At 39.3% G+C, this 11,550-nt stretch overlaps 1 protein-coding gene and 1 pseudogene across 1 annotated transcript; both read right to left on the bottom strand.

Moving 5' to 3' along the window:
• Window positions 1-330: 330 nt before the first annotated feature.
• On the bottom strand, window positions 331-4,903 carry LOC140948266 (tyrosine kinase receptor Cad96Ca-like; annotated as a pseudogene).
• A 12-nt stretch (window positions 4,904-4,915) lies between these two features.
• On the bottom strand, window positions 4,916-11,174 carry LOC140948873 (uncharacterized). Its single transcript, XM_073398141.1, has 6 exons — window positions 10,774-11,174; window positions 9,171-9,527; window positions 7,628-7,819; window positions 6,837-6,849; window positions 6,286-6,334; window positions 4,916-5,458 (listed from the first exon to the last, which is right to left on the bottom strand). Exons 1-6 carry the CDS (start codon window positions 11,123-11,125, stop codon window positions 4,916-4,918), a joined length of 1,506 nt encoding a protein of 501 aa, XP_073254242.1. The 5' UTR covers window positions 11,126-11,174.
• Window positions 11,175-11,550: the final 376 nt, after the last annotated feature.

Consider the following 11,550-nt stretch of genomic DNA (forward strand, 5'->3'; position numbering starts at 1 on the left):
TGTATGAGCGATAGCGTGCGAACAAGCTCTCTGCGGCCGCTGCCAGAGCACCCCGAGCGGGTGGAGTGCTTACCCGCGGGCTATATGAGTGAACGGCTAATACTTACCGAGGGTAAATATTTCATACAACACGATCCCGTAACTCCATCTAAATGGAGGAAATTAAAGAAAATGACAGATAAGCAGTCACACAATATCGTTGAGATAAGTGTTGAACAACTAACTGCGTTACAGAACCACTTCAATTCCACTTGCCCTATCTCAAACGAACAGCCAAATTGATTCATTCCAAGGGTGCTTTTGCACGGTTTTTAGGGAGTTTAAGCAAAGAGGCTTTTAAGAGAAGCACGTCAACTGGAAGTGGACTTTTGCATTCTTGGTTAGTGGTTTTCCCAAATTTTCAGGTAAATTGTCTTTATAAGAGTAAAGAAACTTAGCAGTACAAATTTGGTAGCGTCAAGGCATATTAGAAGGGAGAAGGCATCCTCGCCGTCCCGGTCGACCTGCGTCCTTTTTTTAGGGGGTCGCACGTGAAAAATCCCGTCTTGACTGAAAAACTATGGCAGCTTCGTGGACTTGCGCTCGAGCTTCACGAGCACGTAGATAAAATGGCCATGTTCGAACCTGGAAAACTTAAAGGCGTATGACAAACTTTCTAATCCTAGCTGAATTGCTGACAACTCACATATCACTTTCTGTGGTGGAAACTCGATTCGTTAACGACTCGACCGCCATCCATTTCAAAGGCATCACACCCTGTCAATAAAAGCACAAAACTATTATAAAACTATTTTTGAGTATCTCTTACAACACTTCGCAAATTACCTGCCTTGATTCGTGGTAGAAAATTAGACTTCCAATTAATCTTTTCATACCAGTTTTCTCTGAAAAAGTATAAAATTTGAAGTTTTCAAGCACTTAGGATTGTTCGGTTAGCCGGTTTGTGAAGTAAAATCAGATATCGGAATCCAGTTCAGAAAAAGGCACAAATCAAGAGATACTTAATTTATAAACTGCGCCAGTGTCTCCGCCAGTGATATGTTCCCTAATTTTGTACATTTGGTATTCAAATGCTCTTTTACTAAAAAAGAATACATTTATTTTCTCGGAAATTGTAACGGTTAACGGTTATGATCAATTGGCAACAGGACTTCGTGTCGTCCAATTAGGTCCGTAATCATACTCGTGGTTGAACAAATTGGACTCCCTCTTCGCGCTCGTCCGATTTTGTTAATCACCCGTATGATTACAGACCGAATTAGACTCCACTCAGTCCTATTACCATTATAAATAAATAAACACGTAAATAAATAAATACAAAAGTAGATTCTTATTACTGCGTGTAATGTCTCTTCGACCGGAACTTACGTTTGATTTCCTGGCATAAATTCCATCTCCTAGTCCCAGGTCCCTCGCCATTCCAAAGTCAGTGATCTTACATTGCAGTTTATCTCCAAGTAACACGTTCCTAGCAGCTAAATCTCGGTGAATAAGCTGTGAGAAATTTAAAAGAAAGGAAAACCCTCTTCTTTTGTTTGATGTAAGACACAATGGGATGTTTCCCCTTCCAGTTAACATCATGCTTCCTCAAAGCGATGATCTTACTATTCGCTTTGAGTTCATTGAACTTATCACTTTGTGTGAAAGATCTGGTTGGCTTATATTATATTCTATGATCAACCGACTTTGCACTAAAGGGCCATTCTCTCGCTAACTAATTCGAAAGGGAAAAATGAAACTTTCTTAATTTCTACGCACCCTTTATAAACACCTTTGTGTCGCTGTTTTAGCTACCTGCTGTGGAATACTAAACAACAAACACCTCATTTGACGACAGGGTCTCAACAAATTGTCGCCGCCTGTTGATAAGTTTATAGTCTGCCCGGGGCGGTACTCCCTCGATAGGTATGTGCTCCTCCGAAGAGTATAATGGTTTTTGGTCCTTTGCAAAATATAAACACCTATAGCTACCTGCTGTGGAATACTAAACAACAAACACTTCATTTGACGACAGGGTCTCAACAAATTGTCGCCGCCTGTTGATAAGTTTATAGTCTGCCCGGAGCGGTACTCCCTCGATAGGTATGTGCTCCTCCAAAGAGTATAATGGTTTTTGGTCCTTTTTGGTCTGAAAATGGGTATACGGCATTTTGCCCATTGTGGTCTGGAATTGGGTATTGTTTTTCAAGGGAACTATGGGAGATCATGAACGTATTTATCGTTTCAAATCCAAATGAATAAGAACGAAGTAGAAATATGAAAATTCGAAATGCATTTGAAGATACTTTTTGATTGTGCTCTAATCTAATAAAAAGATGACATAATTTCTGCCTAAAGGCTAGGTCTGAGAACGGGTGTGGAAAATGACATTTCTTGGTCTGAAACTTTAGAGTGTTAGGATTTGGAGAACCAGGCGGCAAACCCTCGCCAAGAATTCCCTGGAGTATTTCTTCCCCGGCCAATCGGCAACTTGGTTCTAACTCATATATTTGCAAAATGATTTATTTTTTTCTTCCCATAACTCACCTGATGAGAAGCGATATATTCCATACCACGAGCGATATCCGTGGCAAATTGGTAGAGTTGCTGTTTTGCTATCTTTTGTGGGACTTTCATTCTATTAAAATGGTCGTAATCATCATTTTGTCCTCTACGTTTCCTTAGATATCCAAGAAGATCGCCATAAGGAGCATTCTCCAGGATTAAAAGAGGTGGCCCTTAAAAGACAACAACATTGTTAGATGCCAAAAATTAACCTAAAGCAAATTAGATCACTAGGATTTTTAACTAAGGGGGATGGGATTACTCAACAAATTTTCATACGGGGAGGCTCCGCCCAGAGGTCCAACTCCTTACCCTTTTGTATAGGATTTTTCGCAATATAGGTACCCCTTTCGTATAACCCTTCCACATACCTTGTCTAGAATTTTGCATCCCTTTTATTTATAGGAAAGGAAGACAACGATAGAACGTTTTCTCGACTTTATAAAGCCATACAATTCATCTAACAGCCCTTTGGCCCCTTCACAAAGCCAAATGACAGATTTCCCTGCCCTTTCGTATACTTCAACGAGTAAAATCCCTACCCTTTCATAAACCTGAAGTCTGAAAAAGGTACCCCTTTCGGGTGGAGCCTCCCCGTATAGGCCATTAAAGAGAGTACCCCGACGGGATGTTAGCCTGATAATACAGTATCTATAGCTTTGCACTTTGCCTCGCTTTGAAACAGAGGCTTTAGAGAACTCGACACTGTCCTATTGCAGCTTTGTTAGAGTTAGAGTTGTTAAACTTACGGAAAACTCCCTTTCCTTTGCATCTAACAACGTCTTTAGTCACACAGCCCAACAATCGTATGACGTTAGGATGAGGTTTAAGCTTCTTCAACAAATCCAGTTCAGACAGAAGGTCTTTTTGGTCCGAAGGCGAATAATTGGCTATAACGAAAAAAATGATATTTAAAACACAACATCCTTCGTCAGCGATCATAGCATATCTAAAAACTTTTCCCTTAGGAGACAGTTTCTTGGGAATAAGAGATGTGACGTGATATATAAAGTTCAAATGTATTCTTTATGTACATCAGTACTTGTAATTGGCAGAGTACTAATGCAGCTTTTATGGGCGCTCTACTTTACTCACCTTCACACGATAGTGCAAACTGAACTTGCGTGCAGCTTTGGCTCTGAATTTTCCGGCACTTTAAGGAATCAGGTACAGTAAGGTAAATTTCACTTTTCGTGCTGTAATACAAGTTGATACGTTCGGCTTTCGATAGCCTGATGGAAACGGATTACATATAAAAAATTTTGGCCAGCTATTTCAAGTTGATTCCTGTCCTATTGATCAAAAACGACCAAAACCAATCACACTTTGCTCTCCCTTTGATATCTTGGTATATCTTGATATCTTGCTATGAAAGTTCCAAGTATGACAATACTTGGAAAAGAAATCAAAGTTAGAATTTCAGCTCCACTTTTACCAAAAAAGGTGGAAGTAATCGTGACACGGCAACTTTAAATGCGGTTCGTTTTTGTGCCTGAATGTACAAGTCTTGACTTTGTGAATTTAATACTACAATGGAGGTCAAAAGTTTTAGGACCTTTCCTGTAATATTAGACTGAAACTGACGACCTTCCCCTCCCTCATCATCCCAAACGTACGATGTTCAATAGACCTCTTTTATTAGCTAGTATGTTTTGTTTTCCCAACAGAGGTTCCAGGGAACTTGACCCTTTGTCTTTTCATAAATTATGCATAGTTATGCGCGTGAATTAGACAAAAATAGAAAGAAACAGTTCTCTAGAGTATCATCACATAACCTGTATTTTTAAACAAAACATGCAAGCTAACGAGGCCTATATTAAGCAAATTAAATGGGTGGGGATGAATCCTTTTTTGTGCACAGCACACCATGGGGAGTGGAGGAGAGTGGGATGAAGGGATGAACCCGAAGCTGATCACAAACGATTATTATTCGGAGAAGGGTCTGCCCTGTGTTGCAATTACTTATGATACTTGGAACGGGCTTTTCAGCTTCCCAAGTTCTTTTAATCTTCACTGTAGCAATAATTTTACCTTGCAGCATCTTTACAGCAACAACTAGCCACTTTCCTGTGCTAGTCACGTCATACAACTTTCCTCTCCACACCTGACCAAACTCCCCTCCACCGATTTTCTCTTCTAAAGACAGGTGATCTTGTGGGATTTCCCAGCTTAGCTAGTGTTACAATAAATATGCGAGTATGGCGACACACCGAGAACCATGGGATGATCGGTGGAGCCATGGATCAGTGCATTCTCAGTGTCCTGAAGCGGGTCATTCTCATAATTCCTCGATCCATGAAGAGTCCTTGTTTGAAGATCAGTGAGAAAGAGTTGGTTAGGATTTCGAGCGCTAGCGCAATGCTGGGCCATTTTATAGCCCATCTGAAACATGCAAGCGCTCGGAAGGGATATAAAAAGTGGAGTTTTGGAATTGAAATGTTTTGTTTTCCTTCTTTAACGCTTTTTTTAACCACGGTCCAGTCCGAGGCATCATCTTTTTCCTCGCTCTTGTCACACTGTCGCTATCATCCGGCACAAGGTAACCTTCGGAATCAAACAATTGCTGAGACGTTTCGGTGCCAACTTGCTGACTTATATTGTCTTTCCGATCCCTGGTTATCTCTTCTCGCACTTCAAATATAGCATGATTGTGCATTGCAGAGATAACATGATCTCGGTTGTTCACTTTAACATCCTGTGAGGTGGGCTGATCGTAGCATGCAAAGGTAGGAGCTTCATTGCTTGGTCCAGGAATAACTGGCTTTAAAAAAAGGGATTCGTCAGCAATGCCTGGTTGGCTACTACTGCGCTCGTCCATATTTGTCGTTGTTGTTAGTGTTGGTGTCGAACCGTAGATAAACCACGATGATCCTGACATAATTACTGAGTGCCTTCTATCCTCTGACTCCAGAGCCTACATATCAATGAACCCAAATGTGGTCAATTTTACTCAAGGGGAAAGCGGCTCGTTCTTGTTAAAATTTCTGCGTATTTTTAATAATTTTCCTTAAAGGAAACCCATTTTATTTAGCGCGAGAAGCCGTACTCATTCCACAATGGTACCAAATACTTATCATAAATTAGAATTTTAAAAATGTGAATGCTTACTGTATCCTAGTGAAAAACAACTGAGCAGGGAATTATTGTATAAATCTCCGGCTTAACACCAACAAACACTTCAAGAAACTCATTTCTCTTTGCTACCTCCCTTTCTTTAGTTATTTTGTTAACCTGCCGTCCATTTAAGTCCCTTTAAATCTAGAAAACTTGAATGGTATTTGCATGGGTGCTGCGTTAATCATATCCCCCAGTTGTATTGCAGGATGCGTTACAAATAAATAAAAAAAGTTAAAATGAAAGTAGCGAGCCTACTTTCAAAATGACATGCAGTCATGCCTATTGTAGATAAAAGCAAAAAATAAAACGTACGTTAGATACACTGTAAACCATATCCGAGTTGCACCAAACCTCTTTCAGCAAGGCTAAAAGCGCAGTTTTGATATGGCAATGATTTGTTTTCTCATGCAAATAAAACTCATTTTGAGGTTTTTCACCTAGCCTCGCTTTGAAATGAGATTTTTCTGGAAACTCGGAAATTGCCTATTACAACTTCGATACACAAAGAAAAAGGAGCACCGGTAGAGATTGGTGTACATGTAAAGAATAGGGCAAAAAGTTTAACTTCTTATAAAGTTAATGCCGGTTTCATCACTATCAAAGAAAAACAAGAAACCACCTTACCAGCTCAGATGTGAGATTCAAATGCGAAGGAGAAGAAAATCCTTTCCTCCTGAAAATATAAACCAATAAATGTGCCAGCCTTTCCATGTAGGATGCATTATCCTTGAATGAATGCTTTTGAGTAATGAAAATATAATGAGGATCATCGTTGCAATGAAATAAAAAAGTGAACAACTGGCTACACCTCACAGATTATTGATAGTGGAAAAAACCACAGTAAATTAATAGACCTTGTTACGGTTTTGGAAGCCATCTTGACGAGTAGGCATTACCGCGTGAGAAATTACTGACAGTGTTTGTATGAGAATCTAATATCTAATCATTTCCGTAAAAAGCCTGTTCTGAAAAAAAAGTAAAATAATTTCTCACGCGGTTTTACTCGTCAAAAAAGCTTCCAAAACCAAGACAAGGTCTATTACAGTGTAGATGACCATGGCAAATAATTATAGGCGTCATTCACAGTGACTGATGTGCTGATGAAAGGTCCTCAAGCTAAAAGGAAGGTAACGAATCGTGTATGCATTGCAAAAAATTTTAATTTAAATACGTACCCTTGCTGGGGCCCTGTCAAAATCGAAAATAAATTAAAACAGTCAATTTATGTTGCAGGACCTTTAATCAAATTCTTACGCGGGATTTATGAAAGATTCTAATCCCGGGTAGATTAGAAGCTCGGGTGAATTAAGGAATGGCCTGGGTCAAGGGAAACAGTTAATGTAGGAAGGAGGACTGGTACAAAGAGGACTAAACTTTCTCACTTATAATTTTTATGTTGGTGTAACTCTTTTCATAAAAGCAAATCAGTTTCATTAAGAATGATAAACTCGCTTGTCGCGTCCATTTTTTCCTATTTTTATTTGATCCAAATTTAACAACACTTTTCGACACGGTCCCTAACAGAAGTTAGAGGATTGGCAATTGACAGAAACTGTTTCCGCAGTTTAACGTCCTGCTATAGGGATAACCCGGTAACATAGTAGCAGGTTGATACTACCATCACCCGGTTAGGTTGGTCACCCTTCTGGCCAAGCCAACCTTTTCGCATGCCAACAATACGCGTGTACATTTGGCTCGCCCAGGGTTACTCGAGTAGGTGGGTGGCCCTTGGGCCTAACACAAATAAAAGTGTTCCCATTCTATATTCAGTGTGCACCTTTTAGGCAAGGATACACTCGCCCTCAACCGTGCATCCATCAGCAGTTTTTACAGACATCAACTGTACATTCATGAAAATGATCAATACCGTTCTGAAAGGTTTTACTGCCCTGTAACTGCGTCTAATTGAAAAATTCCTGCACTTGAAAAAGAAAAAGCGTACAAAAAATTAATCCGGTTAACTCACTTGGATTTTTCCAGGGAGCGCTGTTTCGCCTAAAATAGCAAACCAACCAAACAGCACATGCTACAACTGCAGGAAACGCAGAGACGGCAATTAACGCCTCCAGAGGGATGGAATTATTTTTCTCCTCATTTTTCGTGTTGCTCATTAAGATTGGCATTGTTGATGTTCCAGTCGACTGTGGCTTCGTTGTAGCTGACAACAGATAAATAAAATAGGCCATCAGACATGGTCAGTGGAGTTCCTTACAGTTGATGAACTGCGTATAAGAATAGGAAAGTTTTGCCTTTTTCTTTTGGTCTTTGGAAGTGGCTCAGAAACCCGAGCTAAATAATCAGAATAATCAAAATAAAGCCAGGCTATAGTGCTTTTCTGTGCCTAGTACCGTAGTCCAGGAGTTTCCTTTGTTTCACTACATTTTCTCTGTCATTGTAGAGAGAAAACGCAATTCCTTTGATTTGGTTTCATTCATGCACTTAAAAAATTAATTTGACCAATTATTAGAGGAATCACCCATTTTTTAACCTGAGATCAGGAGTTATTTATCTTTTTTTTTGTCTTTTTTTTTTTGTTATTTTGTTTTTTTGTTGTTGTTGTTGTTTGTTTGTTTGTTTTTTTTTGGCTTCTTTGCTTCTTTGGCTCGAGAGGGAAAAAAATAACGACTGATACATTGATTTGTAACAAGCCATCAACCGCTCCCTAATTTGCATAATCTAACGTTGCTTTACCTGTCATGTTATTAGCCAATCAGCATTCAGACGGGAATCAAATTTTGGTCGGAATATCTCTTTCGAAATCCATGTTAGGGAAAAGAAAATTGTTAAGTACATTCAGATGGCGCTTCCTTAAAAAATTTTTAAATGTTTTTTTTGTGTGTGTGTGATGAAATACTGCTAGCTGGAGCTGTTACTAGTAAAAGCTCGTTGACTTCGTTCTGTGCCGAAAGCAGTGAAAAAAAATAGGCTGAAGCACATATTTCACGAACTGAAACTTGTTGTGAAAGCGAAGATCGCTCAGAATAATACTCAGGTTTCTGAAGGAGGAATTGCAGTCAAACCAGGTCAAGATTCCATTCATAAATTGATTATTTGAAAGTGAACCCGTTTGTCGCTTCTGTAACTTGTAGCGGGTATCAAATTGCATTCAAATGATCGGTGAATTTTTGACTGCAATTTTTAGTATACGATGAAATGGAAAATATTTCAATGGATGAAATTTCTATTTAAACATTCTTCAAATTCAAGAAAACTGAGCCGGCAGAAATTTCATAACGAACTCACGTGTGTATTCACTGCTCATTACCCAAGCAAAAATGCAGACTGAAATCAACAACAACTAACGGCTGGCGGCGTTTTGGCCAATCGGAACGGCGCAAATCAACCGTATTGTTTTCTATCCAATCAGATAAAAGTCCAGATTCTGGCTTTTTTGCATGTGATTTGTAAAAGGAATGTATCATGCCCTCCTCCCGAAAACAGATTACAGACATAAAAGGAGAGGGCATCATCGCAGGCTACCCATTTCTGTGATTCACAGTCATTCATACCTGGTAGATTTGTTGTTCTCTCTATTTGATGAGTGAATGCATCTGTAAACTTCGTCGATATGTTCAGTATTTTGTCAATCTCCAATTCACTCTCGCCCCATTCGTTCCAAGCTGTTACCGCGAACAAATAACGCGTGTCAGCGGCTAGTTCTTTACGGTACACAAAGCCAGTAATATTCTCTCGTAACCAGGATTCCTTGCGAGTCATATTGTCCTTTACTATGTGCCAGAGTTGGTGCCACACTGTATATGTCTTCACCAAGTGCCCCTCGCTGTAGACCGCTGACCACCTCAGGACCCAGCTTTTATTGCGAGCAATCGTGTTTGTATGCAGAATCGTTGGGCTTGAAGGAAGAACTTGAACGATAAAGGAAGTCATTTGCTTATCAATAACAATTAATTTCGGTTTATGTGTAGCATGAACAACGGAGTATTTCCATTAACAACAAATATTGAGCTAGTACAAATAGTTAGCCTGGGAATTAAGATATTTTAAATTACCCAGTAATCACAAATGTTTTTGTTATCATCATCGCCAACACCACCACTACCACCACCACCATCATCATCATCATCATCATCATCATCATTATTATTATTATTATCATTATTTAATGCCTGTATACTTACTTATTAATTGAATCATTAATCAGTTTTTTCCGTATCAAAAACAGGTTGACCTTAATACCATTTGCCCAGCGGTACATAATCAACTTTTAAAGGGGATACAAATTTCTTGTGTTAAAAAAGGATGACAAGGTCAAGCTCGAAACTAGATGAATAGGGAACGATATTGTCATGTAACGATCGTGGAACAAAGACAAAATCCTCATATTTTACCAGGTTTCTTCTCATTTTTACTTTACATATTTGACCATTTAGGACGTCACCGATTGACCGTATTTTGTAGAATAAATCGAATAACCTCTAGAAATCACTTGTTTTGGCATTAATTGCATTACAATATCTAGCGTGTGGAAAAGCCAACTACTGCCGAAATTGGATGGTAGGGTAAAGTATTAATCCTCCGTTTTGATGGTTTTGTATTCGTTTTGAATGGTCCAAAAAGTTCTCCTGGTAGAAGAGATTTGTAACAAAACGTTTGTGTATTCTCATTCCGGAAGACGATCAATCGAAGACACCTTTACTGGGTTCTTTTTCAGTAGGTTTACACTGAAAACAGGACTTGTTTGACCGATTGATCCTTTTCAGCCCTGAGAAAAAAGTTTTCAGACAAAGAGAAATTTCAAATTTCCCGAACTGTCCTTCGCCTGTTTTGTCGGCGCACTGAGGCACTTCCTTGCAGTTTTAAAAATACGGAGCGTTTTAGAAACATGTCCAGAGTTTATTATTATTTTTTAAGGCTGCGCTAGCAATAATTTTGACACGGAAACGTTAAGAGCTTGAAATCCCCCCTTTGACATCCCCCTTCCTCCTTACTTTTCCCTGCTCCGCCCCCCTCCCCCCACCCCCTCCACTATGTTATTAAGAAATTCTTTGTATACTCAGTACACAAACAGTACCATATTCATCCTTTACTCGGAAAGTGGCATGGTTACCACAGAAATCTATATTTTGAATGTATCCTTTAAAAAATACTCACTTCTGATGAAAACAGTTTTCGAATCTTCACCAACGGAGTTTTTGGCGACACAAACGTACTCTCCCCAGTCTTCTCTGGTGATGTTATACAACGTAAGCACCGCTTTTGAAGTACGGTTGCCATGATGGTGACTCATGACCTTTCCACCCTTGTACCATGTGACATTAAGAAGAGATAGCCCCTTGGCAACACAACTGAGGGTCACATCTGCTCCAAGTGTTAGGAGGGGTGGCTTAGTAATGTTTATGATTCTTGGCAAGTCGGCAACGGCTATAGAAATTCCGAGAAAACAGGAGAAAAGGAAACGCGTTATTATATCCATAATAAATTTTTTCCAGCCCACAAATTTCATGATGTTTCCGCCGGTGCATCAGAGTTCAACATGTGTAGTTGACCTAAGGTTATCATTAACAGGCAAAAGCAGCACAGGTGGTCCATACAAACTGCAACAATTCATCAGTACCGTATACTGAATTGAAATGTATGGAAAAATCAAAAAAGGTTCGTATTATCACAATATAGATCAAAATAAGCGTATTTTTGCTTAAAATGTCGTGGGAAGTCGTAAATTTTAGCAATTTGACGAATTTTGCATTAGACGTTTACCTGTCTGAGCGTAAAACAAAGAGGCAAGACGGTAACACTGTATTTTTGGATCGGTTCAGGAAAGAGCCGATTTTAAGCAACAAATCATCCATTGCACAGTTTCTAACTCAGGCACCAGGTAAGCTGAAAGCCAGAGATTTGTTCTCGTACGATTATATTTGAAAACTGTCC

The sequence above is a fragment of the Porites lutea genome, chromosome 9 (assembly GCF_958299795.1).
Source record: "Porites lutea chromosome 9, jaPorLute2.1, whole genome shotgun sequence".
NCBI classification, from domain to species: domain Eukaryota; kingdom Metazoa; phylum Cnidaria; class Anthozoa; order Scleractinia; family Poritidae; genus Porites; species Porites lutea.

What these genes read in the sequence shown, in the direction of transcription:
- LOC140948873 (XM_073398141.1), bottom strand. Translation starts at nt 11,125, where the DNA reads ATGAAATTTGTGGGCTGGAAAAAATTTATTATGGATATAATAACGCGT. An exon ending in GAAAACTGTTTTCATCAGAA is followed by an intron (nt 9,528 to 10,773) that starts GTGAGTATTTTT and finishes TTATCGTTCAAG; the next exon opens with TTCTTCCTTCAAGCCCAACG. An exon ending in GAGAACAACAAATCTACCAG is followed by an intron (nt 7,820 to 9,170) that starts GTATGAATGACT and finishes ATCTGTTGTCAG; the next exon opens with CTACAACGAAGCCACAGTCG.